This window comes from Panonychus citri, unplaced genomic scaffold (genome assembly GCF_014898815.1).
Source record: "Panonychus citri isolate SS breed McGregor unplaced genomic scaffold, ASM1489881v1 Contig00109, whole genome shotgun sequence".
In the NCBI taxonomy this organism is placed as follows: Eukaryota; Metazoa; Arthropoda; class Arachnida; order Trombidiformes; family Tetranychidae; genus Panonychus; species Panonychus citri.
This window is the reverse complement of record NW_026515514.1, coordinates 500,383-528,166: the sequence shown is the minus strand read 5'-3', so window position 1 is coordinate 528,166 and position 27,784 is coordinate 500,383. Positions and strand designations below refer to the sequence as shown.

General features: G+C 31.0%; 7 protein-coding genes and 2 pseudogenes across 7 annotated transcripts; 3 read left to right on the top strand and 6 right to left on the bottom strand.

The window, feature by feature from the left end:
• Positions 1-218: 218 nt before the first annotated feature.
• LOC128389675 (CUB and peptidase domain-containing protein 2-like) lies at positions 219-2,106 on the bottom strand. Its single transcript, XM_053349299.1, has 3 exons — positions 1,817-2,106; positions 1,162-1,733; positions 219-1,084 (listed from the first exon to the last, which is right to left on the bottom strand). Exons 1-3 carry the CDS (start codon positions 2,024-2,026, stop codon positions 469-471), a joined length of 1,398 nt encoding a protein of 465 aa, XP_053205274.1. The 5' UTR covers positions 2,027-2,106; the 3' UTR covers positions 219-468.
• A 732-nt stretch (positions 2,107-2,838) lies between these two features.
• Positions 2,839-4,420, top strand: LOC128389678 (chromobox protein homolog 5-like). The gene has a single exon (XM_053349300.1). The coding sequence runs from the start codon at positions 3,207-3,209 to the stop codon at positions 4,098-4,100; it is 894 nt and encodes a 297-aa protein (XP_053205275.1). The 5' UTR covers positions 2,839-3,206; the 3' UTR covers positions 4,101-4,420.
• On the bottom strand, positions 4,409-5,177 carry LOC128389682 (mitochondrial import receptor subunit TOM22 homolog). Its single transcript, XM_053349303.1, has 3 exons — positions 5,018-5,177; positions 4,630-4,863; positions 4,409-4,552 (listed from the first exon to the last, which is right to left on the bottom strand). The coding sequence occupies exons 1-3, from the start codon at positions 5,036-5,038 to the stop codon at positions 4,529-4,531; spliced, it is 279 nt and encodes a 92-aa protein (XP_053205278.1). The 5' UTR covers positions 5,039-5,177; the 3' UTR covers positions 4,409-4,528.
• Positions 5,178-5,275: 98 nt separating this feature from the next.
• Positions 5,276-7,026, top strand: LOC128389677 (uncharacterized; annotated as a pseudogene).
• A 2,735-nt stretch (positions 7,027-9,761) lies between these two features.
• LOC128389681 (transmembrane protein 98-like) lies at positions 9,762-10,705 on the bottom strand. Its single transcript, XM_053349302.1, has one exon. The coding sequence runs from the start codon at positions 10,442-10,444 to the stop codon at positions 9,803-9,805; it is 642 nt and encodes a 213-aa protein (XP_053205277.1). The 5' UTR covers positions 10,445-10,705; the 3' UTR covers positions 9,762-9,802.
• A 694-nt stretch (positions 10,706-11,399) lies between these two features.
• Positions 11,400-14,348, bottom strand: LOC128389676 (uncharacterized; annotated as a pseudogene).
• Positions 14,349-14,482: 134 nt separating this feature from the next.
• On the bottom strand, positions 14,483-16,254 carry LOC128389679 (glyoxalase domain-containing protein 4-like). Its single transcript, XM_053349301.1, has 4 exons — positions 16,080-16,254; positions 15,748-15,797; positions 14,963-15,623; positions 14,483-14,892 (listed from the first exon to the last, which is right to left on the bottom strand). Exons 1-4 carry the CDS (start codon positions 16,161-16,163, stop codon positions 14,827-14,829), a joined length of 861 nt encoding a protein of 286 aa, XP_053205276.1. The 5' UTR covers positions 16,164-16,254; the 3' UTR covers positions 14,483-14,826.
• A 2,752-nt stretch (positions 16,255-19,006) lies between these two features.
• Positions 19,007-24,164, bottom strand: LOC128389685 (natural resistance-associated macrophage protein 2-like). Its single transcript, XM_053349309.1, is given in 7 exon segments — positions 19,007-19,620; positions 19,687-20,187; positions 20,269-20,358; positions 22,606-22,764; positions 22,897-23,541; positions 23,625-23,677; positions 23,680-24,164. Coding segments are annotated over 7 exon segments (1,791 nt in total). The 5' UTR covers positions 23,867-24,164; the 3' UTR covers positions 19,007-19,464.
• Positions 24,165-25,947: 1,783 nt separating this feature from the next.
• On the top strand, positions 25,948-27,768 carry LOC128389686 (arfaptin-2-like). The gene is made up of 2 exons (XM_053349310.1): positions 25,948-26,365; positions 26,652-27,768. Exons 1-2 carry the CDS (start codon positions 26,071-26,073, stop codon positions 27,482-27,484), a joined length of 1,128 nt encoding a protein of 375 aa, XP_053205285.1. The 5' UTR covers positions 25,948-26,070; the 3' UTR covers positions 27,485-27,768.
• Positions 27,769-27,784: the final 16 nt, after the last annotated feature.

Below are 27,784 nucleotides of genomic sequence, written 5' to 3'. Positions count from 1 at the left end.
GAGTTGCGGTGAGAATCTACGTCGATATTTGGAGAAACGAGGTGGGGCCATTGGCGGTGTTTCCATGGGACTATTGTTACTACATCTTTTCTCACTCGGATTCAATAGTTGTCTATTCTGGGGACTTCATCAACAATCCCGTTATCGTTATTAATCAACCCTCTGGAAGAGCAATTTGATTAGTTAATAGATTATAATGGAAAATACCAATCATCTAATTCAACTTTGCGACTTTTGATTTCATTTCATTGATTAGCTTTTCGAGAAATTTATTCACAATTTATCATTTCTTTTTTTTTCTCGATTCACTTTAAATCAACATTAACAAAACGATTCGTTTTTTTTTGTATTAATCAAAATTTAAGATAATCTTTTTTTTGAACAATTAAAGAAACTTTTTTTTCACTTCGATTGTTTCGTCTTTCGTATAATCTTTATTTGATCTTATTTCGTTTTCGAAATGTTAAATTATTCCATAGTTTCTTTTATCCATGAGATTTTCGCTCTAACATTAGCGTAGACTGCGTTTCCATCCTTATCCCCACAAACTGGACCAAGAATTGTTCCAGTAGTGACCATACTTGCGATTCCAAAGAGATACCAAGTATCGTCCACTTGACAGACCAAAGGTCCACCCGAATCACCGCTACAAACTCCCAGTCCATGTCCACCGACTTTGATACAAATCTGAGAGTCACTTGATGTATCGACTTCCTCAGCATCACCCATAGACTTTGAGCAAGCATTTATATCATCAATTTCAACGATTATCTGCTTGAGAATACCACTGCTTCCGGTTCCTCGAGTTGCTCCCCATCCTGTTACAAAACATTTGGTTCCTTTGGTTAATTTTGTCTTCGAATCTGCTAAACAAATTGGATTAACAGCATCGGTTATTTCCACAGGAACACTCAGCTTCATCATAGCGAGATCATTGATGTGATCGAAATCACCGGTTTTCACTTGAAAAGGTATATCACCATACTGAGTGACAGAATCTACTGAGCGAGTCTGTTCAGTTCCATCATTTTTGAAGGAGTTATGATTACCAAGAACAACTCGAATATCTGAGGATCGAGTAACTCTGTAAGATTAATCATGAAAAAAATCATGAGAATATAATTAATCTGAATTGATAACAAGTTTCGGCAAAAAACTTACGCGGCAGCACAATGGGCTGCAGTTAACACATATTGAGGATGGATTAAAGCTCCTCCACAGTAATGCCCTGAGGGCCAGAGGAATCGAGCTTGAAGATCAGCCTGCCAAGGCCAACTTCCAGGAATAACAGGATCACCACCAAGAATTCTGTCCGTGAATCCACTTGTATCTGGTTTGATTTTTTGTTTTCCACATTCATATTTAGGTAACTTTGCCTTTTTACATCCTCGTTCATCAGATCCATCGGTACATTCATATTTACCGTTGCAAAGTAACGTACGAGGGACACATTCACCTGAGAAACACCTAAACTCTTGATTTGAACATTTGTCATAATTTTTCGAGGTTGTCCAGGAGATATGGAAACCACGGCCAGAAAAAATATAATCGCTAACAAATTCAATTTTCAACAAAGAAATTTCGGAAACTGTCAAGTCTTTTGGTTTCCAAGTTCCACATACGCGTTGGACTAGCGCTTCTTGAGCGAGTGACGATCCATAAAACGAAAGCGAATCGTCGTCACATCCAAGTGATTCGTCGAGATCCAAATCTTCAAATTTAACTGTTAAATACTATCAAAGAAAATGGAGAAAAACAATTAAGTTGAAAGTAGAAGCTCACAATTAGTAAATCGTCATCATATTGGTAGACATACCTGTCCATCGGGAATCAAGATTGACCATTTACAATCAAGCCCTTCGGAATAAGATTGATTAGAAAGGTAACCGGGGCTGTAGATATGCCCTGAGGGCTCTGTAAGTATATAAGGAACATCTTTGTTACAAATTGAATCAGGAGCAATCGATAAGCAATTAAACGATTGGTTAAAAGTGATTAGAAAACTTAATAAAATTAAAACTCTCATCGTTTATGGTTAAAATGGAAACAACAATTAAATTGGAAAGTTAATCTTGTAAATGTGATTTGTAAATTTATTTTTCTCTCCATTTGATTTGCTTAATTATCATCGGAAAATTAATCATCAGATTGTAATAATCAAATTTGTTCACAATAAAATCAATTGAACTTGATAATTAACAGTGGATTCAATTGTTTCAATTGTTATTATGAACAAAGAGGAAACAATTAATTGATGAGAATTTAATTGATTGGTGGTAAAAAAGTGATCATTGTGATTAAATGAATTGTTGAATATAATCAATATTGGAAAATGATTGTAATCAAATCATGAGATTTTTGTTTCAATGTTAATTGTAATCTGATGAACTAAAGATTAGCTATAAAGACAAGAAATGATTTGATTTTTTTTCCTCTCGTTTTATTAAAATAAATTAATCATTAAAAAATTTTCTTAACTTATTGATTGTCACAATTATCTTACAATAATTTATTGATCAGATAAATTGTTCAAGATTTTAAACAAATATCACTAAAAATCAATAACGATTTTCCTAATCTATTGATAATCAAAATGTACATAGATTAGATTAAGATAATCCATTGACAAGGCCATAGATAACCAGGGCTAATAATAATCACAATTTTAATTGTTACCCATTCATTAATTAGAATAATTATTTTTTCAATTCTAAAGTTGAATTTGAATTTACCGCTTTTCTAATTATGTTGATGTGATTCAAGTGGAATTTTTTTTCGCCATCAAAGTGACTTTTTATTTCAATGTTTTCTCAGATTTTGATTAAACTGTTGACACTTTTTACTGATGGAAAACAAATTTTCAGTCTTTAGATTACTGAAAGTTATTCTTTAATCGGTGATTGAGATAATTGTTATTCGGTTTTAATTGAATTTCCAATTGTAAACATTTAATTTAATTAAAACGAAAATAAGTTCTCAGCGCCATCTCTTGTTCTCTTGACTTTCCCGGTCTCTTATTGGTGAGCAGAAAGTGAGAAATTATTTTAATCCAGTCTCATAGGGCAAAGTCTGATCGTTTTTAGGGTTGATTCTTATTTTCCTGGTTTATCAAATTATCTGATTGATTTGTGTTTTTGTTTTAATTTGTTGTGCTCTCCATTGGTTTAGACTTTGATTTTAATTGTTTCTCTTTCATCTGCTTCAAAATGACCAAGAAAAAACGAGGTGGAAATTCAAAGAGAGGTCGTAAAGCCAAGGAAGAGGAATTTACTGTTGAATCAATTGTTGACCGTCGAGTCAATAGTGAAGGTGTCATTGAGTATCTTCTTAAATGGGTTGGTTTTAGTCATGATGATAATACATGGGAACCTGCTGATAATTGTGCATGTCCAGAACTAATTGAAGAATTTGAAAAAGAAGCCAATCGCCGAAGGAACATTACTGACATTGATCTTGATGATACTGATGCAGAAGATGAAACTGATAACGCCAATAGTAGTTATAATAAAAAGAATCAGAAAAAGGCTGATGATTCTGAAACTGAAAGTGAAATGAATGAAAAACCTAAACCAGCTTCACGTAAATCTCGTAAAAATGGAACCCGATCTGCTTACAAGGAAGATACTACAGAAGATGAAGAAGATGACCTTATGGAAGTTGATCGGTCAACCATAAGTAAAGACAATATTGCCTTGGAAGAATCGGAAGATAGTCTGGATTATAATAAGAGTAAATATTATAACAAGGAAAATGATGCTTCTAAAATTCAACCTGAATTTGAGATTGAAGAAGATGATGATGACAAAAGATCTGAGAAAAAAGATCCACCTAGAGATAAATTTGATGAAATTATGTTCAAAACTACTTCATCTCGCTCATCTTCAGCCATCTCACCGACTACACCTACTAATACAATTTCCGAGAATAATTTGGCCGCCGAAAGAATTTTAAAAGCGGGTCTACTCAAAGATGGTAAAATCCATTTCATCGTCAAGTTGGAAGGTCTAAATGAGCCTCAAAGATATTCCGCTGCCGATGCTAATAAGCTTTTCCCTCAAGCAGTCATTTCTTATTACCAAACCAGAATCAGATGGGAATGAGAAGCTTTTTTATAATTTCAATTTACTCTCCCAGTTGATATCACTTTTTTCACATTCTAATCCGATTTTCATTCAATTTTCAACCAACTTTTCTCTCTCTATCATTGTCACTCTATTATACTATCCTTATTTTTCCCAAGTCTTTTTCTTATCCCATACATGATGTTACTTTATTTTTCTTTCTTCTGACTTGAAGCTTTAAAACTCTCTCATTTGTAAGACACCAAAATTGTTCATCTCAAACAAAGAAAGTCTTCAAAAAGCATGAATTTCCACATGTTCCAAAATCATTAAAAAAAATTTTGACATTTGTATGAAAATTTCTTTAATTATTAGACTATTCTTTTTGTTGTAATTAATTTAATCTGAAGGTTTGACATTGATGGTGATTGTTGATGAAGGTGAAACAACAAATCTAAAGCCGGTCTTCAACCACGCGGTCCAAGTAGTAACTGTAATAACAAGAAAAGATTTTTTAAGATTAATCACTTGTTACAATCAATGTTAATTATGATTCTATGACTGTTACCTGTCTCTGTAATTCTTTCTCTATTGTTGACCTTTCAATTTCCACCCAAATAGGTCCAAACAGAACAATACTAGAAGTAAATGTAACCCAAACAGATGACCGACTAAACTGATAAGTAGCTTTCACTGCTCTAATTGTACCATCGAAAACGGAATAAGATGCATTTCGAACACACTCAGGGAACATTTCGGTTAAACCATAAAGTCTCTCAGCAATGGTTTCATCAATGTCCGGCTAAATAGAATAGAATAACAATGGAAAAAAGAAAAAACAAATTAAAAGAAAAGAAAATGTGGTTAAGGCGAAGGTCGTGATCTCAAGGTAACATTAGACAGAAAAGAGAAAAAGAGAACAAAACGAAAAAGAGAAAAATGATCCAATTACTTACATCATCTTCGATTGCATTCATTATTGGAAAGTAAAGTAATGCCAACAAAAAGAATAGAAAAAATTAGCGACAATTTAATTAATTACTAAATAGAATAAAAAAACAAAAAATTTTCTCCAAAATTAAATAAGAAAATCGGACAAATTTTCGCGTCGAAAACCGGAACCGGTTTTTCCAAGAACCGAACAATTTTAGTTACTGTTTCTATCGGCAGATGTCTCACTGATTTCGATTTAAAATCAAAACAATCAAGTGATTCTTGTCTTGATCTCGACAAGTTATTTACAATTGAATTGATGTTTAAATGACTGTAAATTCAATGTTTTCTGTTAAATTGTAAAAGTGAAGGTAATTCATCAAGTGTTTTCTTGGAATTGTGTCAAAGTCACAAGTTCTTCTTGAACAATTCAGATTCTATTGATTAATGTTTTTGCCATAGAAAAAAAAATCAAAACAAATAATGGGCGATGATAAACAATTGGGTCGGACTGCGGTCAATTCTTCGAAGTCAATTCCACCTCCACCACCTCCTCCTCCTCCACCTCCATTACCTTCAAGTGTCACAAGTAAACCTGCACCTTCCTTGTAGCGGAACTTTCAACCGTCTCTCTTAAACACAGGCCACCTCCAACCTCCAAAAGTAATAATTTGACGCAAAGTAAAAAAAATGTCCCAATGGTTCCCGGTGGTCCATTTAGACTACCACCAGCTTCAACTTTGAAAAAAGTTCGCCCACCACAACCGCCATCATCTTCATCCTCACCATCACCATTACCATCATCATCTTCATCATCAGCTCAATCTTTACCATCAGCAATTAATTCTGGCAGATCAATTGATCCTCTTTTAGCTGAAATCTCTGCCGTTTCCCTAAAGTCCAGGTCAACTCAAGGTGGTAAAAAAAGTGTCTCCAACATTTCCAATACCTCGAATGACACCTCATCTGGTTCATTTAAACAACCAGCACCTTCAACTTTACCCAAGAAATTTCGTCCACCATTACCACCTCCACCTCCACCATCAGTTCCACCCTCTGGATTCTCAAACAATTCCAATGGCTCAAAATTCATCCCTCCTCCACCTCCTTCCCAAGCCTCTTCCAGTAGCCTCAAGAAACCTGCCCTTCCACCCAAAAAGATAATCAATCAACCTGTCAATACTAGCGAATCAGATAATCGACCTGCAACATCCACAACGAACTTAGAGTCGCGATTCCGTCACATATTTAAAGATCTCCACACTTTACCTGCTCCAGAGCCTTTTCTTAGCTCCAAAAAACAATATCCAAGTGAAAGTAAGTCCAATAATTTGTATCATTCATCAAAATAATTAATTCGTATCCTTTTGTTTCCATTTTCATCTACAGGGAAACCCCGAGGTCCAGCTCCACCTATTCCTTCACGATCAACCTCAATTTCAAATCAAAATGACAACAACGAATCAAATAAATTCAACTCAACGCCAATGCTTCATGTTCAACTTGAACACCAAGCTCTAGGTGTAAATTACAATACTAGATACTAACGAAAGAGCCTCTGGTTCAATCAAAATGAAAAAGGTAAATTCAAATTCCATACTCACAATATATAAATAAATTACTCTTTGGCAATTATTGATTTCCTGGTTTTTCTCTCTATCTCCATAGATTATCGTTTATTTTGTTTTCCTCTTCTTCGTATTTGGATTGTACAATTAAAACACAATTAAGAGAAAGAAAGAGCTAATTGTTTTAACGAAAATGTTTCCAGTATAAATACAATGTAAAGAACTTTGGTCTTGACGATTGAACGACGTTTTCAAATTTTAAAAATTCTATTCAAACGATTCCCGATCAACTTTGTGATACAATTAAAAGACAAGAGTCAAGATTAAAAGATTGTTTAATTTAATTAGATTAAATTATCTTGATAAATACAAGTTTTGATGGAGTTTTTTTTGGCTTAAGAAAAAAAGATGAATAATTAAAGGTAATTAGTGAGCCCGTTTAACAGGCCAAATATTAATTCCAATTTTATCGCCATTAGGCTCTTGCTAATTATTATTATTATGACTTGATGATAATCAACCGTTTATGAGGTAAAACAAAAACAAATTGTTGATATGAATTACGATTGATTGTTGATTGTTGGCTGATTAGTTGAAAACAACTTCCAATCTATTTGTTGGTGATGAGTTTCTTTCGTCTTCTCCATTTGCTGAACAAACTGGATTAATTGCTCCATTAGAACCATTATTAGTTGATTCGATTAACGATTGACCAACTTCCGAAGAGCCTAAAATGATGTAAATTGTAAACATAAATTATCATTTTATTAAATTGTTACGAAATTGTAATAAATTAGTTAATAGGAAATTAAAAAAACTACATCACAATTAACGTGATTATATTGACATTTCAATTCCAGTCAGGGAATTGCTATCAACCAATATCTTGAATCTCATCAAAGGAAAGTTAATTGTTAGTCAACTAAATTGTAACATTGATTATTAATCACTTTATATGTAAGAATTTCTAATTTTTTTCAATAATCAATCAATATGATTAAATTTTATTTAGGTAAATTGTTTGAATCAATTTTAACCGGCGGGTGAGAAAACTTTAATTGTTGGATAATCTTTAAGTTTTCATGTTTAAGGTTAAAATTTAACTACTAACTTTGATTATTTGATTTAAATTAGCCTTAAATTGTGAACAAATTAGGATAATTTAGTTGATGATTAACGTTAACATGATTAAGTTACCCTGATTTTCATGGTTGGTATTACAATTTAAATTACAGTAGTTACGAGATTAAAGCATTTAATTTCAATCTAATAATTAAATTATTGAACAATTTAACTTATTCTCATAATGATTAAACTTAATTAATGGATTTAAGTTCATCTTTTAATCCAATTAATTGTAATCCAAGCATGGAAAACAATTATATAATCATTAATTGTATCTAACAGGAGACAATTAATCAATGACAATTCATATAAAATCAACGGTAATTGTAATTGGATCAGATAATCAGGAATCAAATTACTAAATTATTGACTAAATTGAGTTATCAGCTGATCTAGTAACTATCAGAGGTTTTTAATCAATAATTAACTTGATTATAAATAAATTAAGGCGTGTTGGTGATGGTTTTAAGCCATAATTAGTAATTAAATTTTAACTAATTATCTAATAGTTTTCCATAATTAATCACAATTAGATAATCATAAGCCTTTATTAGTCAATGAAGAAAAAGTTTCAATCGGTTAATGTAATCATTTTAATTGTAGTAATCAGTAAATTAAGATTGGTTAGTTAATCAATTTACTAATAATAATAATATATTCCAACACTAATAGTAAACAATTTGATTAACTTTTTACCGTTCTAATTATAATACACAAATATCACTAATTGTCAATTTAATCAACAGAAAAACTGTAAATCAGTGAAAATAAATCATTCTGACCTAATTTAATTGGGTCCGTTTACACTGATATTTGATTACAATTAAAGTAACAAAAAACTTGATTAACCAAGAAAATGAAACAAAGTGTTAAAACAAAACAATTGATTCCAATCAAATTAATCAAGTTTCTAATTACAGATTGATTGTTTTCATTCATTAGGTGACATTTATAACGGTAAAATTTAATTCCAATTATAGTTGATAAATGTTGTTAATTTGATTTCTTACTGTAATTGTCAATCAGATTAAATTAGATTTCCTGTTGAGTTAATTTTTCCGTAATTGTTTATTGTTGTTTCATTTAATGTTTACAACCAAATTAACAGGATGTTTATTGTTGGCTTGGCTTAATTATCACAATTTAAATCATCATTATCATCAAACAATTACCAATGAAAGTTAAATCATCAACAATTACGAGGATCAGATGATTTAATTTCATTTTTTTTACTTCTATTATTTCAATTACAATTAATATTACAACTTCTTCAAGGTTTTCATCGTCTTTTGATTGTGTTATTTAAATGGCAACAATTAGTTAAATTGTTTACCAAGTTTCCAATCTTGATGATGTAAATAATTTTACCATCAAAGGCTTCAATTGATGATAATTAATTGATTTGTTTAATTACTTGTTAGATTGTCATTGCTCAGGATGAATCAATAATCATCATCTAGCTGATTAATTGTGATTAACATCACTTTAAGTGCTCTAGATTGTAATGATTAAAAGTTTCCAATGTTTCTTTCAAGGTAATTAACTGGATGATGAATAAATTGTTTAGGATAATTAATCAGTAATTGTTTAAACTACTCATCATTTAATAGGATGATTATGGTAAAGTGAAACAAGTCAAACCAATTAAGTTTGTCACTGGACAGATACAATTAAATTGTTGCCAATTAACCTTTTCAAAAGTCATCACAATTTAAACAATTTAAGGTTAATTTTAATATTCAATTTTTATCATTAAAACGTAAATTAATTAGTTAATTAGATTAATATTAATACAATAATGTTCACTACTCATTGAATGAGTAAAAGTAATTATTGTTTCAACAATTAGCACGAAAACTATTTCAACGTCTGAGACTCGTTCATACAACAATTAACGTAGCAATTAACTAATAACTTTCATTTTTCTTATTCTAATTACTTTCAATATCATAGAAATACTTAATCACTATTAAGAGATGAAAAGTCCACTCATTTGAATGAATATAATTCTGAATCGAATATGATATTTACAATTAACTAATTAGTTATTTTGGCGGATATTTTTCTCAATTCTATCGAGGTAATTAGCTAATTCGTAAGGCTTACAAGCGGTAATTAACTTACCTTCATTTGTTGTTCCAATTCATCGAGTGATTCTTGAATCCAATTACTTTCAACATGACACAAGTACTTAATCACAGTCGCGAGATGAGAAACGGACAAAACAACGGCCAAACAACGAGCCTCGAGTAGCCGAGCGTCTCCATTGTACATGGACTGGACAACATCATCGACACGTGGAGATATTTTCTGAGCGATTCTAATGATCTCCCATAATTTCCGCTGTTGGTCATCTTGATGATAACTATTGAGAGCGGCCATTGTTGCCTCAACAAGCCGACCAGTCAAATGATGGCAAGACTTAAGGATAGCCAAACAATGAGGTATTAGTCCGGTAACATCATCGACCCAACGAGCATCGGCCAAAATTTTATCGATCTCCGGATGAATGGCAACATCATCGAGCTCAATTGAATTTGATGGACCAAGTGAGTGACCATTAACTATTGTTTTCGATGAGGATGAAGATGGACCAAGAAGACCAGCATCAGGAGCAGCATCGGAGGACAAATTTTTGAATAAAAAGTCACGTCGGCAGTAACGTTGTTGACAGATGACAATTAGAGCTGCAAGTGAACCAAGAAATATTAAAATTAATATTCCAATGGCAAAGATAACAACAGTTTCCATTGGCATTTTCAATGACCAATCAATGGTCAATGTGGTCAGTTAATCAAGAGTAAACTATTCAATACTTATTATATTATAATATATAAGAAAAAAGGTAAAAGTGACCAAAACAGAAATGATAACAAAACGATTAACCATAAAAGTGACGGGAACAGGGAAAAGTAAATTGTCAATAGTTAACTGATTATATTCACTATTTGGTTACTTGATGTTCACACCTCTGGTTACAGTTGAAGGGACACAATTAATCAACGATTATCAAGCTAAATTGTATGTGAACGTTTAATTGTGATAATCAAAGATGAAACATTTGAAACTTGTATCACAATGTTTAAGGTGTTTACCTTTTTTCTTATGAGTTTATTTCTAGCGTCAGGTAACCGATCATCCTAATCATCATTTCCAGTTTTCCCAAGGAGAAGGAGAAAGTTCAACGATCCTCATCATCTTCAGGGTAAAAAAAATGACCTTTGTGGTTGGTGGCCGTTCCCTCTCTTTCTTTTTCTCTTTCTTTTGGTAACTTTTCTTTTCTCAAAAAGTCCAAACTGGTTTAGAAAAACTTTCACATTTCTCTTGAGTATTTATATTATCATCATCTTCCTCTAACTTGTAATCATCTTTCAAACAATTTAAACTAAATTACTCTAAACAATTGTAGAATCATCTCTCTTTGGTCAGTATAATGGCCACTGGTCAGTTTCTTTCATTTTCATTCAGGATCAATTTTTGTAGCATTAATTGTTTTCTCATCATAAATATGAATCGATCATTAGTTTTACTCTTAATTGTGAGTTTCCAATTAGTAAAACTTTATCATAGTATAAATAATTAACTTCGCGTTATTACTTTTGATTATTTAGTGGATTAGTTTTTCAGATTAATTTTCACTCTCGTTGATCAGTTAATCACATTGATAAGTAAATAATCAGTTTTGTTGTTGTTGTTGTTGATTAAGAAAATCTTATATTTAAAATAAGTGTATTATTCAAATAGTCCAATTGAATGGTTGAAGATTTGTCATTTACAATACAATTGAATGAAAACTTTTCAAATGTTTTTGTTTTTGTTTTCTATGAAAGGTTAAAGTGTAATGAGATCAAAAAAAGAAGGTCAAAACATGAATGAATTTACAGGAATTAGAGGTGATAAATATGATAGTTTTTGCAATAGTAGATTTTTGTTTACGTCTTTTTTGCATAGAGGAGAAAACTTTGATTTTGCTTTTCGTTTTTAAACTTGACAACAATCACAATGAGCCTTTGATTATAATTTGATTGGTGATTTTGATTGGACGTCATATATATCTTAATTATATCCATTGATTTAGTAACAATCTTCCGGAGTTGGATCGATAAATTTGTTCAACCAATCATCTCGCCAGAATGTTTCATAGCATTTAGTATCTTCGTCAAAAATAATTTCGCGATTTAGTTCAGAACATAATTTGGTTAATATTGCTCTTCCTTCATTAGATGAAAATGATCCGTCCAGGTAAAGTCTTTCGAGATTTTTACAGGCATCAACGATAATTCGAATGCAGGCCACAGTTATACATCGACTTACAACTCGAAGCTCTTTAAGATGTTTCAAATTACCAAATAAATGGCATAACGAGTCTTCTAACTGAAATGAGAAGGAAAATTTAATGTTAATCATTTAAAAATCAAAATTTTCGGTTAAAAGTGGTCAAGAGTAAAGGTAAATTGTTCGTATACACTTACTTTAGGTGTAAGAGATCCGTTAAATTGAAGTCGCTCAATTTTGGGACATTTATCTGTCAACACTTTAAGATCACATCCGAGTCAAGGCATAAATTTTTCAAATTGGGTAAGAAGTTCACTAAATACATTTGCATATCACAGGTTGCATATAATAATTCATCTTCCGATACATCATTGAGTCCACAATTTAATACATCGTCAAAAAATTTGATCACAAGAGTCTTTAGGTTCGGTAAACTGTTGAAATCACGAGCGGCTCTTATTGTCTCAACATATTCAAGGACCTCGAAATCATGAGAATCTAAAGTAGAAGAATATAATTAATAAATGATAAACGATTACTACTTTATATCTTTTTCTCTCCCTTGAAATAGAATCACAATTGAAATTACCATCTTTCTTATTCCATTCAAAATGTTCGAGTTTTGGAAAAGTGTTATGGAAAACAACCATCAAGGGGAAAAATCCATAAACACAAAGTCTTCGCAAGTTGACACATTTTTGCAGCAAATTCTCATAATTTAGTGGACTAAAGTAATGAAAATCGTCGACAAAATCAATATCCAACTCTTCAAGAGACTCATGGAACTGGAAGGAATCATCAATCTCGAAATTACCAGACAAATGAATGGATTTCAAAGAAGAAGCAATTTTAAGTCCTTGGGTTATATCGATAGTTGGCATTTCTTTGTCGAAATCTTTAGCTTTTCTAGAAAAAGTCAGAATCTGAAATAGAATAAAAATAGAATAATATAAGTATCGATGACCAATCAATTGTTAACACTTTTCTAAGTACCTTAAGATTTGGTAAACTTTCCATCAAGCGAATAAAACTATCTTCAGATAGAGTTGTGTCCGATACACAGAGGCCTTGAAGGTGCTTAAAATAGTCACCTGATATTCAGAGATGAAGAGAAAATCAGAAATTAGAAAAAAAAATAAAGAAAAATTTGATTCCAATGGTGAAGGAAAAGCGTTTAAGTTACCAATAAGATCATAAATGATAGGCCTCGAGAGCAACCATGAATTCCAATGCGCTTCAAATTGGGTAAAAGGCTGAATAAAAATTTAAGATTTCGTCTTCTCAATCGCTTGTTTTGAGCTATGACATTTTGACCTTCATAATCTTTGATGATATCACTAGAAACGTTGTCTGTATAATAAGATAGATAGAGAGAGAAAAGGTTATTAAAACGAAACAGATATTTCAATGTAAACACCAGACTCAAAATTGGAGCAACAAAGATAAACACATAAGTAGCTAGAGAAAAATAGAAAAGTAGAAATGAGAGAACATGAGAGAACATGAGTTTCCAATGAAGTAAATAGCACAATAGAATAGGAAAAACGTGATAACTATTCGAATGGGTGAAAAAATAACAAAGGAAAACATAATCTACATAGAAAACAGTGTTAGAGGTTAGAGTTGAACCCAATTTAAAGTGATCGGTGTTGTGTCACAATTGATGGAAAAGGTGAGATGATAATTACAGTATAAGGTTTCAACTTTGGTTCCAAATTTGAGAATTAGATTATTCCAATGGCGACAAACTATACAACAAAGAGAAGAAAAGAAAAGAAAACCAAATAAGATTAGACCAGAAATGGATTCTAAATGGAGAACTCACCTCGTCTACAATTGAGAACATCGTTTAAATTTGTAAGCGAATGAATTATTTTGACCAATATTTCATTGGGAAGATAATGAACATTCATTTTTTTCCTCTTCTTCTTCTTCAGTAGAACAGAATTAACTAAATTGTGGTCACTTGAATTTCGAAAACGTTGAATAAAAACATAAGATCAAAAAAATCAATGGAGAAGAAGAAATTTAAAAATCTAAGTTGGTGTTTATAGACAGAAATGATTAAAACAAAAAAGGAAAAGGATTTGAGACTTTATCTGGAATAGATCATGAATTATCTTGAAACCATCAACATCTAATTGATTGGTTGATTATCTGGTGAATTAAGGTTGAATTAACAACAATGACAATGGAAAAAAGCACAAAAAAGAAAAGAAAAAAAAGCAAAATGTAAACAAAAGCGTCGAAAGGGAAGAAGAGAAAGAGAAAAGAAATTGAAGGAAAGAGAAAAAGAGAAAGTGAGAGAAGGGAAAATCTGTTGAGAGGGGAAAACGAATTTCAAATGGACCAATTGGTTAATTATCTTCTCTCTAATTGATCGACAATCGAATGTTCAAATTTAACATCTTCGAAAGTCCAAATTGTCAAAGGTGAAAGTTAACAAAAATTTTCAAATTTTTTCTCCAATTCAATTAATCAAAGCGGCGATTTTTTTAATAACATTGATAATCCGATTCCTTGGTTTTCATTTTCTTTTTATTTAAAATACTTTTGAATTGTTTCCAAGTGAAAGATAAATTAATTGGCTTCACATTTGATTAATCACTACTAATTAGATGATTAGTGTAATACAGAAACAGAGAGAGAAAAAATAATTGCGAAAATCACTAATCATGAACAGGAATTTTAAAAAAAAGCAAAATGAGAAAATTAAATGAAACGATCAATTGATGTGAATTTGGTTGGAATGGCCAAACGAAGAAATGGCGAATATGATTAACGTCCAGTTAATCGTAACAATCGACTGTTAATTGTGTTGATAATTTACAATGAGAAACCAATTGATTGGTGATAATTTAAATTTACTCTTCCTTTCGACCATCTCGTCCACCTCTTTTCTTCCAAACAGCCGATTCATCAGCCATTGCCTGTCAACAATTAACAATACAATTCGATTAGTAAACAGAATTAACATGAAAATATAAGATCAATTCTCACCTGATTTAATAGCTTTTCGGCATCCGGATCAACGGCAGCGAGTTCAGCAAAATTTTCCGCTCCAACAAAACAGATCTCATAGTTATCCGGATCTAAGAGTATGAGGACATGAACATCGGATTTACCTGGAGTTGATAGAGTAATTAAATCGTGAAGGATTTTCAATCCTCTATTCTTGACCGATTCATTGATTTCCAATAGTCTTGGTGAAGGTACACCGAAGGCCATTCTACCCCAGCCTGTAGCATGATCGACCTGAGATTCAATACCAACAAGGTTAAGTTTACATTGATCATCAGCATAACCGAGAGTAACTTCATCATTAGATTGTGAATAGATGTTTAAACCAAGAAGACCAGACCAATAATCAATTGATTTGGTTAAATTGTTAACGGAAATCGATACTTGGGTAACTAAATCATTTCCTTTACGAATGACCAAAGGATAACCATCAGGATCTTTAACATCAACCTCATCACCGATCAGATTGAACTCTTTTTTAACACCTTCCAATGCTCGAGTTGATTCAATTACGATTTTCCTTAAATCATTACCAATACCATAAGAGGGAATTGGATAATTGTAAGTTAATTCAAAGATGAAATTGTCACTTTCTGGTCCATATCCAATCATTGTTTTGCTCCAGGCGTTTTGGTAAGGCCTAAAGGGGAAAAGATAAAATTAAAGATTACTAATTGTCATTGGAAAATTAACTATCAGCTAATCAATTGATTGTGAGTAAAATCGGGTGACAATCAATGACAAAACTGTTACAATTAACTTACCCATTACAAGTTGCTTTGCAACCTTCATCAAACTCTTCATGACGAAGTACCTGAAAGAGTGAAAACAATTAGTTAATTACGGGTAATTAAAATGTGAATCTTGTGACGTTTATGGTTAAATAAAACATTCTAAGGACATTTGATCAATTAGACAATCTTTAATTTGATTGCTGAAAGACACACAAATTGTTGACTTTGTGTTTTTGCTTGCAATTTTTGGAAATAATTGAAAGTTAAACAATTAAACTGTAGAATTACAATTAAATTTAATTTAGAAAAATGGTCAATATTTTTGGGAAGAAAATTGAGAAAAAAAAGAAAATTGTTCTTACGGTCATTCCAAGAATATCTCGATAGAATTGAATTGAACGAACTCGATCTCCGATCTTTAAACACCAATGAAGAGCTCGGGCCATGATCACAATCAGTTAATTGGCAATTCGATAACAATTTAAACTAAATTAATTGAAAGTGAAACAGAAAATGTGAAAATTTGATTGGCTCACATTGACTTTTAATCTCAGAAGATGAGGAAGATGAGGAAGATGAGAGTGACTTTTAGTTGCAGAAAATTAACTTACCATGGGTTAATTTGATTCTTTAAATTGGAACAATTTAACTAACAATTAGAATTATGATCTTTTGTTGTATTCCACAATTATAATCAAATTTATCGATGATATAAATGGATGAACGAAGGGAATTGTATATGAAGAAGTTTGATCGTAGAAGGAAAAAAAAAGTTGACAATCGTTGGAACGAAAAGTTTAATTGTAATGGATGCAGAGAATAAACTAATTAGAATAGTAATTAACTAATTAACACAGAATAGAATAGAAAATAGAGAAATCAATTTAATCATCTGTTTCCCCCTGAATTGTGAATTAAATGACGATTAATCAATGGGGGAAAATGAATTTATATCTCAATTCATGTCCTTCTCTCTCTCTGATTGATTACAATCAAATCATAGTTAATCTTTGTCTCTCTCACTGATTAAACAATTAAGCTTTTCCCCTGAACAATTAACATTAATCATCTTCATTAAGTGTCTTCAACATCTTCATGTCCAATAAAAATTAAACTCATTTTCGGGGCAAAAAAATGTCAACCAAAATTAAGATACTTAATTACTTAACTTTCCGTTGATTAGATACAATTAAATAACGTGTTGATTGTAATTAAATTGCCAGTTTTACTTTTGTCTCATCTTTATTATCATTGATTGTGTTTAATTATTATCTTAAATAATATTATGTAATCGATGAGGGACTTAGATTAATTATATCCAACGCCAATCAATTAGTTGATTGTCGTACCTGATTAAAGGGAACAAGTGGTAACAATTAAATCAATTGAAACAATTTACGTTCATAAGAACTGATTAATTCTCATGAAAGTGGATTAGTTATTAATAAATATCTTATTTAGTTGATTGTTAATCAATTCACGGACAAATTAGAAACATTAAGAACTATTGGTGACAATTAACATTTATTATCGGTGTTAATTAATCATCAAATTCGTGTGCAATTTGATTAACTACAATATTGTTAATTAATTCACATTCTTATTGATTTTTGTTATATTTTTCATGTCACTTAATCAGTTAACTATTAATAACAATTCCGTTGAGCAATTAATCCCTTACAATTAAAGATGATCAATAAAACTTTTTATTATTATTGATTGTTTACCTTAATTGTTCAATTTGATTACACGTGAATCAAATTGTTCATCAAAAATCGTAATTAATTGTTAACGTGAATTGTTCATGATTAATTTTATTGCCATTGATTTTTTATGATCAATTTTTGATCATACAAATTGTTACAATTACAAATCATCAATATTGATTATATTTTGATGGAAAAAAAGTTAAATTGTTTGCCAGAATTAACTCTTTCATGATTGTAATCAATTCATTGGAATTAATCTGATTGTCCATTATCAGGATGTAAATTAATCGATATAACGAACAATTTAATCTTCGAAATTGTGAAAATCTAATCAATGACAATTACCACTGCAAGTATTTAAAGCACTTCCAACCTACTCATTAATTGTAAGTAACAATCAAAGTCTAATAAAATTGATTAATTTTATTGATTTATTATAATTTGTACTTGGAAATTGATAAAATAAATTGTCAACATGAAAGTTAATTAACTTGCACTTTGAGAAAGTTTAACTTTTACCTTTGGTGTGACAATTAAGTTAATCAGCTGATTCATTGTAACAATTGACATTAAATGAGTCAACCTTATCAACCAGGTACATTGAAACTCAATTAAAAAATTAAAGGAAAGTAAATATTACAATCTAATTAACTAATAATCAAAAACCAAAAACTCAACGAGTTAAAAACTAATCGATAATTTTTCTGGTTCATTGATGAACAATCGATGTATCGATGTATCGATATTTTGCGAAAAGAATTTTCCGATTGTGTCTCCCTCTATTTTGCTGAATTCTAACTAGTCTCGACCTTCTCAATCTCAAGTTGATTTTTTTGTTCTGTTTATTGTTGATTAAATTTGATTCTTAATTTTAATTGTGTTTTAAACGTTTGTTTTAATTAATTTAAAATGAATTTCGCAATCCGTCGATTGTTTTCCAAAGAATTTGGAAATTCTTCAAAAGAGGTTATTCTTATCCTTATGGAAACAAATTCCTTGTTACTCCTCCTCGAACACCGATCTCAGTTGCTGAACGAATTGGTTTGTTTACTTTATTATTCTGTTCAGTTACTTCCGTTCCAATATGGATTCTGTATCATCTTCGACTTTACCGTAACCAGAGCTACGAGGATTGGATTGCTTACCAAAATAGATGGTCCAGTAAAGATTAGACGGACAATGGACCTAAATAGAAACATGATTAGTCTCAATAGATTATTGTATCCAATGTATCAACATTTTGTTTCTCTCCTTAAGAAGCTTTAACCTATTCTAGTCTTAATCGTAACCAATTTCAAACAAATGGACGATTTAATTTATCTAAACCAAATTCAATAAGAGAATTGATGCCGATTTAATTGTTCTGTCAATCAAAGATTGGAAACTATTTACAATTAATGTTTTACTTGACAAAATTATTAGCTAATTGTGTAAATTTTTTGTCTCAAAATCGTCAACCTTAAATTATAATTTTAATCGATGATTAAATGTTAGATATACTTGGATTTTATTAATCTCTTGTATGAATGAAGTAATTAAGTTGATCTAAATTGTCCGGGAAAGTAAACAAACCAACTGAATTGAAAATTAATAAGCTTTTAATAGATTTTCAATCACATCAAATGGGATAAATTAGAATCCAATATGAGTATAAGAAGACAATTAGTGTAAACTTGATACAATTAAGAGGACGAAATGATTTATACAAATTAAAAGAGGAACAAACAACAACAAAAAAAGGTAGAAAAAGCAATTATAATCGGTAGATTGGAATTGTCTTCGAGGAGGAAAAAAGTTCTAAGTATAAAAAAAGTTTTGTAAACATCAATTCGAGTGATGATTATTTGTTTCTTTCGGTTATAAAAAATACTGTTTACAGTTGATGTAATCATTTGATTCTCTTCCGACTCAATTTGATTGTTTTTCTGTGTTTTTTTTACATCCATTAGGTATTAGTATTGGAAAAGAAAAGAGAGAAAGAGAGAGAGAGTTAATTACTTCAAATTAGTATTTATATTATATAAATTAGTCAAGATAATTAAGCTAATGGAGATGGTGATTGTCCTCGATCTGAAGGTGAATTTTCACCGGCTAAATGTTCATGTTCAATTGAATGTTCTTCCCTCATGTGTTTACCAACAATCGGTAGAACTGTTAACCAATCGCAACCAATTACTACTAAGAAACAACCAACCTGAAGAAGAGAATTAAAAAATAGATTAGAATTGATGATAATCATGGTAAATTCTGTTAAACTTACTAGATAAACAACGAAAATAAGGTAAAAGATGACAAATATCAGCGTTAACAGGATGACCCACCACGTGACGGGAAAATTGTCTTTAACAAATGAGCCAACGAAAAAAATATTAATCGATATGACGACAATTGAAAGTATCGATGCAATCATTATATTGGTAAAATCGTTTCTAAATTGACCCATCACTTTTTTAGATGAGGTAAAGGTGAGTGTTGGTAACAAGGCAAAAGGTAATTGTAAGGACATTAGAGTATTTAAAAGGTCATTCATTCCCGTTAAATCTTGTTGTCGGTAGTAGGCGATAAAAAGAGTTGGACAAATGGCAATGGTTCGGGTGAGAAGGACTCGTTTCCATCGAGCCCAATGAAGGTCAAGAAAACCTTCCATAGCAAATTGACCAGAATATGTTCCGGTCATTGTTGAACTTTGACCAGCAGCAAATATACCGACAGCCCAAATGTAGAGAGCAGGTAAACCAAAGTAACAACCAAGATAAATTCCCTGAGAAATTGAAATAAATAACAATTTAAAAAAGAGTAATTAACCGTTGGGAATATTAATCCAATTAATATAAATTCTTACAGCTTTGAATAGATCAGCATCAACGAGTTCGTCATTATTTGGGAAAGTACCGTTAGGAATTGGATAATTGATTCCAGAGCATTGAGCATTCTGTAAAATAACAACAAAAGAATCACAAAATATTATACAACTGAACAGTTCGAACAATATTTAGGACAATTGTTCGAGTATTCAAATTCGCTTTATGAAAGTTCAAAATTCATTTGGCCACAGATTCATACAATCAAGAGTTAGAGGTAGACATTAAGTAAACTCTACAAATGGTGAATTGAAACTGAGTCTAAATTACAAATAAATTGATTGTGATTAAATACACAATAACAGTTGTTAGAGCTAATTGATCCATTTAAATTCATTCCTAAATTGTAACTAATTGAACGATTGCTGATTAAAGTGATATAAGAATTAGGTTCATTATGACGTTAGAATTGTTATCACGATAATTTCGTTTATAACCTCAAAGAACCTCAATAATTTTTCATCTAATTAATATAATTGGAGGTGAGAAATTTCATAGATTCGATGATAATCGTTAGAGTGTTAATGATTATATGACTTGATGATTTCAAGAAAGAGTAATAATATAACGATAACTACGACTGAAAGTTTTATGAATTTTGTTTTCTTCAAATAATCAGATGAGAAATAAGGTTGATGGATATTGATTAACTTCATGATGAATTGCATGTTAACATGATAATCGCTTTCTGCCTCGTCATTTACTGTTATTTTTCCTCTATCTCTCTCTCGACAGCAGAAATAATCAAACGTAGGACAATTTAATTTAGCTGATTGTTGTTGATTAAGTCATGCTATGGTTTCATGTTGCTAGAATTGAATAATTAGTGTTGACAAATATTACAAGAAATCAACATGACACATAATTGAGACTGACGTAAAGATTTGATTGTTAATTTGGTGACAATGTTGCTCCAATTAATAAATCATTAATTAGTGAAACCATTTCATCATAAATAATAAATGATTTTTGAGACAATTCAATTGATATTTTTCTGTTGTATTCCTATGAAACTATGAGTTCCAACTGATAATTAGTAAATCATTTCGGGAATTAGTTCATTCAACATAATTATTATTACATGACCTTCTAGACAATCGTGACAATATTTAAACAATTAACATCAATCTCCCTAGACAATCAATTTTAATTGTCCCGGATTTGATTTAGTTTAGCTGATTAAACATATTACACAAGATGAATTAGTTTAATTTTACCTGGTAAATTATCAAATATATCAAAACAAATCTCAGTTTTTTTTGCGTCAAACTAATTAAATGCCTTTAATGTTTGATTACAATTAAAATAATCAAACGATTAACAATATAAAAACACAATAGAGAAGTGAATATGAATCTAAGCTGATAAAACGTTAATCAAGAGTTAATTGTTCCCAAATGAAATTATTATAAGTGAACAAATTGTAAAAAGTGATAACTGATTCATTGTTATATTCATGAATCAGGGACAATTAATCAATAATTGAAATTATCATGATTAAGTTACAATCCAATATTAACTTGATTAGATGGTAGCCTTCATTGTAGATCCTTGATTTCAATTAATCAAGAAAAAAATGAGCAGCAAAACAAAAAAACTCAAGATCTCAAACTTGATTAGATTGAATTTCGTTGAAAATTTTTACGGTAAAAGTTTTAATTGTTAACAATTAAAAGTAAATAATAAGGTAAATAGAGGATAAAAAAACTCATTGATGTAACTAATCATTAACTATTATTTGTTATAAGATGAATATGAAAAAAAAAACAAACAACGATGATAACTACAGGTGATCAAATTAACAATCGACAGTGATTATCATCGATTGACAATTAATTTGTACAATATAAAGCTATCTCATTTGACGATAGTTGTTAATTGTTACTTTTCCATCAACAATTGAGACAGAAAAAAACAAATAGTTAATCATCAAGTGATGTATTCTCATGTATTCCAAGTGAATGAGAAAAAAGAAAAGAAAATGTCGACTAATCTTATTCGCAATCGAAAAAGTAAAGAAGAAGAAAAAAGACAGAATTAGGAAGAATTAGGAAGAAGAATAATTATCATCATCAGTATCATCTCTTGATATCGATGAGGTCCAAGCCATTTAAAGAATCAAAGAGCTGATAGAATGAACCGAAAAAAAAATTATTCTCAAAACAATCAACAAGTAAACAAGGAAACTGGAAAAGTTAATAGAATCAACTAATCAATTAGATGGTGGAAATCTATCAAAGAAAATCTTATTTCTTTGAGTACATTGAACCTCAAGTATTTTCGGGTTTGCACCGAGCAACAAAACACCACAAACTCACCACTTGAGAATTGGTGACACCGTACAATCCATGAGCAAACACCGATGTGACGGAAATGTTTATTAGCAGAGAAACTCCCAGCGCAATAAAGGCTTCAATGAAAACGTATCTATTGGCATCTTTCACCTCGGCGGCATTGGAGCGATCAATTTTCCTAGACTATAACAATGAAACAAGAAACGGGAAAAAAAATAACATGAGACAATAAAAGAAAATATCTTTCCATGAAAATGGATTGTAACAATTTAGCATTAATTGTTGGTTGGAATCACTCTTGTTGTTGTTGTTTACCTTGACTAAAGCCGAGTGAAGGTAAAGATTGTGAGGCATGATGATTGCACCTATTATTCCGACTGCTTGCATTAATGCTCCGTATTGACAGTTAGCGCACCAAGGAATTAAAAGTCCAGAACCAACGCTAACAGGGTCAGGTTTTACTCTGAAAAATTCATAACCAAAAGTAAAGGCCATGATGGTGATGAGTAGACCAAAGAAGGCTTCGAGTTTCCTTAGTCCATATTTATCCAGAAATAGAAAGGTAAATGTGTCACAGATCGTTATTAATACTCCGACAAAAACTGATATTCGACCTTGTGTAAGAATGTTTATCGCTATGGCAGTTCCGATAACCTCTTGCATATCCGAACCAATGATGGCGATTTCAATCATAATCCATAATAAGATCCTTGGTAATTTAGGATAACGACGATAACAAAGTTCAGCAAGATGTAAACCAGTTACGGTTCCAAGACGAGCCGCTAATCGTTGCATTAAAAGCCCCAAAAAAGTGGACCACATTAACACCCACAATAGATGATATTGAGCAACTGTACCAGCCTGAAGATCAGATTCAATGTTACCAGGGTCAAGATAAGCGATACTCATAAGGAAACCAGGACCAGTGAATTGCCATAATCGCCTCCAGCTAAAATTGTACTAAACAAGAAGCAAAACAAAAAAGGTAACAATCAAATTAATAAAATTGTCAATCTATTGAAGAAGATGTAAATTAAACTTACATCATTTGGAGGAGGAATTTCAATACATTCATTGAAATAAGTTTCTAATTTTTCTTATCATCAGGTTGAAAGGTTAAATCAGTTCGATCCACCTCATCATTGGCTTCTCGAAATGAACTTGATCTATTTTTGACATGTTGTTTATCTGAAGAGCTATTTCCACCTTCATAAACAGGATTAACTGCTCCATAGTGGATTAAATCATCTTTATTAAGATTAACACTGGATTTAGATTCATCCATAATTAGTAAAACAGGTAAAATAATCAAGGTTAATCCAAGATTATGATGAAAACGGTGGTGATTATATGGAGATGAGTAAACACTTAAATTGAATGGTTGGTTAATCTTTTAACCATTGGCAAACAATTGAAAATAATATAAACACTGAAAAAGGAACCAGCAAGATAATCAACTAATTAAGTACCCGAACACATACTAAATTGTTGAAGGATTTTCATTGCTTCTATAACGTTTTGATGATGAAAATATGATGATAATGATGATCCAAAATGAGGGAGAAAACGTTTAAATAGATGATATTTTTGGTCACCAGAAAGAGAGAGAGTAAACACAATAGGTAAGAACAGAATTAACAAAATTTTCCAACAAAATTGATTAAAAGTTTAATTAGTGTTAAATTACTAGTTGATTGATCAGTTTACTTTTTCCAATATCAACCAACCCAATAAAAGGTTTTCTAATATTCATCTCTCTCTCTCTCTCAAACACACTTTCAGGTAAAAGAAGCAACAACAAAAAGGAAACTCTCTCTCTCTCTCTTTTTCTTTGTATCTTTACTGGATCACAGTTAATTCACAAAGAATACAATTTACTAATTAGTTGTATTAATCAATTATTAGATAAAAATTAATTGAAACCTCAAGGTTTTAATGATAAGGATAAAATGAGACACAAATGAAAACTTAAAGGAACCATTGAGTCAAAAGGATCACCAGCTGATCGGAAGGCGGAGCTTAAATTTGGTTTCGTTGTTTTCTTTGAAATGTTTACCTTAACAATTTGATTACTTTTTTGTTTGATAATCAATTAACTAAATTAGTTTGGAATTGTAATTATTAGCGAATTGAATTAATGTTTCATCGATTAATTTGTCAATTAACACTTCAAATCTTATCGTTGGTTGAGTTTCTCTCTCTCTTGTTGATCAAATTACTTGAAGATAATTTTACTTTTAATTGATTAACATGATTGTTGTAAATTATGAACAATTAGATTTGTTAATTTTGTTGTTGTTTGGTATTGGTAGTTTTTAATTTCTTTCGATTAGTTGTGTTTTATGTTGGTAATTGATTAATGAATATATTGTGATTCAATTTTGATTGATTTACTTTTTGATAAGTTGGTTGGAATTGAAAAAGGAGACTGATTTAATTAGCAATTTAGAAACAATCACGATACAATTGAGACAATGGTGAATTGATTTAATTATCTTGTTCATTGAAGAAATTGTCAGTTATTGTCTATTGATCAACTGATCTTGATTGGTGATAATTTTCAGAAAGTTAAGTCAATGCTCTGGGAAAAAAATTCTGATTCATTATTTTTACCCCATGGATGGAATCGTATTGATTAATTTAAATTCATTGAAATCAATTGATTGTCCACAAATTTAATCACAATCACAATTTTCCATTGCTTGATGATTGAGGCCAAAAAAATCGCTCGATAAGAATAAGAAATGACCAAAATTTTCAGGAAAATTCGAGTCAACAAATGAGTGAATCTTCATTCATACAATTCCATAAGTTAAGATCATTAATCAATCAGGTTCAAACGAACGTAACTAAATTGATCAAGATAATTAAATATCATATCAATTTTTTCAGAGATAATTGAGATTCGTAACAATTAATCACCAAATAACAGTAGTAACTACTTACAATAACAATTTACTAAATATCTCTATTCACTTTTGAGTAACTTTTTTCATATTTGGACCTTAATTCATATATATATGACACTGATTAAAGAAAATCAATCAAATATAATAAACTTAAAATTAAATTAATTCGAGTAAATAAATTAACCTAAAAAAAAACACCAATTGATTAAAATACTTCAAATGAACCGTTTGAATTTGGATCGAATGACAAAATTTCCAATTGTCTTCTCACCCCATGGACGGGAATCATATTGATCACGCCACGAATAAATTGCTCAATGGACATTGGACAAAATTACGAAAAATGAATGAAAAAGACAACAATTTAATTCTTAATTCGATACAATTTAAAGATCCCTCACTTTCTACCGATCCATTGAAATGATGAAGGAAAATCAACCAAGCATGTGTGTGGATTATGATTCAAGCAGAAATAACAACAAACCATTTTGACATTTGGACGCTTTTAATTTGGTCATTTGTTTGTCTCTTTTTGTTTTCATAATCTTCTTTTATTTCTAATAGATTTAAATTGTTGGAAATGTCATCCAATTTTGGTACAGTTAATCCACTTCACTATTCCATCCCTTCAAGTCCCGAAATGACCGAGATCTCAATTGAAGAGACAAACAATGCAACCGATGTTGTTGTCACCAGCAAAGATAATAACATTTCCTCTCGTCCAGCGACATTACCTGTGTCCTCGCCCTTTGGCCCTCCTGGTTTACCTTCAACAACCTCATCTTATTCAACTAAAAATGGCATTGACAGTGAAACTAATCCATCAATTTCATCCAATTATCCACTTGGATCAACACCCAAAAGTACACCAATAGGTAATAAGGATAACCCAAGTTTCCTATTGACAAAATCATTTATAGTTTCTTATTATATTTCTCCGGATTTTCATTCATTTTACACATTAACCATTTTCTATCCAATTAATTGTGTTCATTTCAACCCTTCTATTCATATCACTATATTGATAAATTGTATTGATTGTCACTTGGAAATGTTTCTTTGTTTACACCTTCCTATAAGATACCATTTAAGTGGCAACACCTAAATTAAGTAAAGTTTAATGTTTCTAATGGTTTGATTTTTACCTTTTCTCATTTTCAGAAGCAATCAAGGAATGGTCGATAACAACATTTAAATGTACTAAACAATTGGTTAATGAGAAATTAGGAAAAGTTCAACGGACAATTGATACTGGATTAGAAAGTGAAATTGATAAATTAAGAGAGACCCAGAAAAAATATTCCCACATCTTGAGGATCGCTCGAGATATGTCATCGATGTATTCATCTCTAGTCCAACAACAGATTCTACTTTATGAATCGCTTAGTGATCTCTCATTAAAAGAGCCGAAAGTAGACACTAAAATATCTTCATCGTCATCGAGTGTTACATCAAATGTAAGTGGCGGTGGAAGTTCAGTTGGAGGTGGTGATGGAAATGGAGAAGATGTTAATAATTCACCGAGCAGTTTAAATCTTTCAGCTGATTTCCGACAAAATGCTGAAATGTTACGTTTGGTTTCCAAAAATGGTGAAAAATTGATTTTGGCTCTTCGATTTTTCTGCTCCAATTTATCAACTTTAGTCAATAAAACCATTGACGATACCATAGTTACGATAAGACAATTTGAACAAGCAAGATTAGAGTATGATGCTGAACGTAATAGCGTGGCAAACTTGCTACCAGCTCAAGCTGCGGCTGCAGCCAGCACCGAGAATCTAATCGCTGCTCGAGCTAAATATGAAAGACTACGACAAGATGTTATCATTAAGCTTAAATTCTTGGACGAAAATAAGGCGAAAGTGATGCACAAGCAACTAATTCTATTCCACAATGCCTTTACTGCTTATGCCTCTGGAAATGCTTCGACATTGGACTCTACACTTCGACAGTTCAGTATTAAAGCGACTCCTCAGTCTTGGCTGGAAAAATGAACAGGAAGAACAGGAAGAACAATCTTGTCCCAATTTGAATTCTATCGACTAAAATTAATAGAGAGAAAGAGAGAAAGATTAATAAGTGCAAACAAGAAAATCCAACAAATGGAACTGAAATAATTTGAAGAAACAAATCAATTCCTTCCACAATCAATTTCTAGTTGGTGATTCGAGACGAAAAATGAAAATCTTAAAGTTAACAGAAAGTTCTAATCATCACCTTCTCAATATAATATCTTCGTGGCTCAGTTACGTCTAATAAAATGGATTTTACCATTGAATCAGTTTCATCACACT

Excerpts from the sequence above, each read along its gene's own strand:
- LOC128389675 (XM_053349299.1), bottom strand. The coding sequence starts at position 2,026 with ATGAGAGTTTTAATTTTATTAAGTTTTCTAATCACTTTTAACCAATCG. Across the intron at positions 1,734-1,816 it reads TCTTGATTCCCGATGGACAG|TATTTAACAGTTAAATTTGA; the intron begins GTATGTCTACCA and ends TTTCTTTGATAG. Across the intron at positions 1,085-1,161 it reads GCAGCCCATTGTGCTGCCGC|AGTTACTCGATCCTCAGATA; the intron begins GTAAGTTTTTTG and ends TTAATCTTACAG.
- LOC128389678 (XM_053349300.1), top strand. The coding sequence starts at position 3,207 with ATGACCAAGAAAAAACGAGGTGGAAATTCAAAGAGAGGTCGTAAAGCC.
- LOC128389682 (XM_053349303.1), bottom strand. The coding sequence starts at position 5,038 with ATGAATGCAATCGAAGATGAT. Across the intron at positions 4,864-5,017 it reads TGAATGCAATCGAAGATGAT|CCGGACATTGATGAAACCAT; the intron begins GTAAGTAATTGG and ends TATTCTATTTAG. Across the intron at positions 4,553-4,629 it reads AGAAAGAATTACAGAGACAG|TTACTACTTGGACCGCGTGG; the intron begins GTAACAGTCATA and ends TTGTTATTACAG.
- LOC128389681 (XM_053349302.1), bottom strand. The coding sequence starts at position 10,444 with ATGCCAATGGAAACTGTTGTTATCTTTGCCATTGGAATATTAATTTTA.
- LOC128389679 (XM_053349301.1), bottom strand. The coding sequence starts at position 16,163 with ATGGCCCGAGCTCTTCATTGGTGTTTAAAGATCGGAGATCGAGTTCGT. Across the intron at positions 15,798-16,079 it reads GAGATATTCTTGGAATGACC|GTACTTCGTCATGAAGAGTT; the intron begins GTAAGAACAATT and ends TCACTCTTTCAG. Across the intron at positions 15,624-15,747 it reads TGCAAAGCAACTTGTAATGG|GCCTTACCAAAACGCCTGGA; the intron begins GTAAGTTAATTG and ends TTTCCCCTTTAG.
- LOC128389686 (XM_053349310.1), top strand. The coding sequence starts at position 26,071 with ATGTCATCCAATTTTGGTACAGTTAATCCACTTCACTATTCCATCCCT. Across the intron at positions 26,366-26,651 it reads ACCCAAAAGTACACCAATAG|AAGCAATCAAGGAATGGTCG; the intron begins GTAATAAGGATA and ends TCTCATTTTCAG.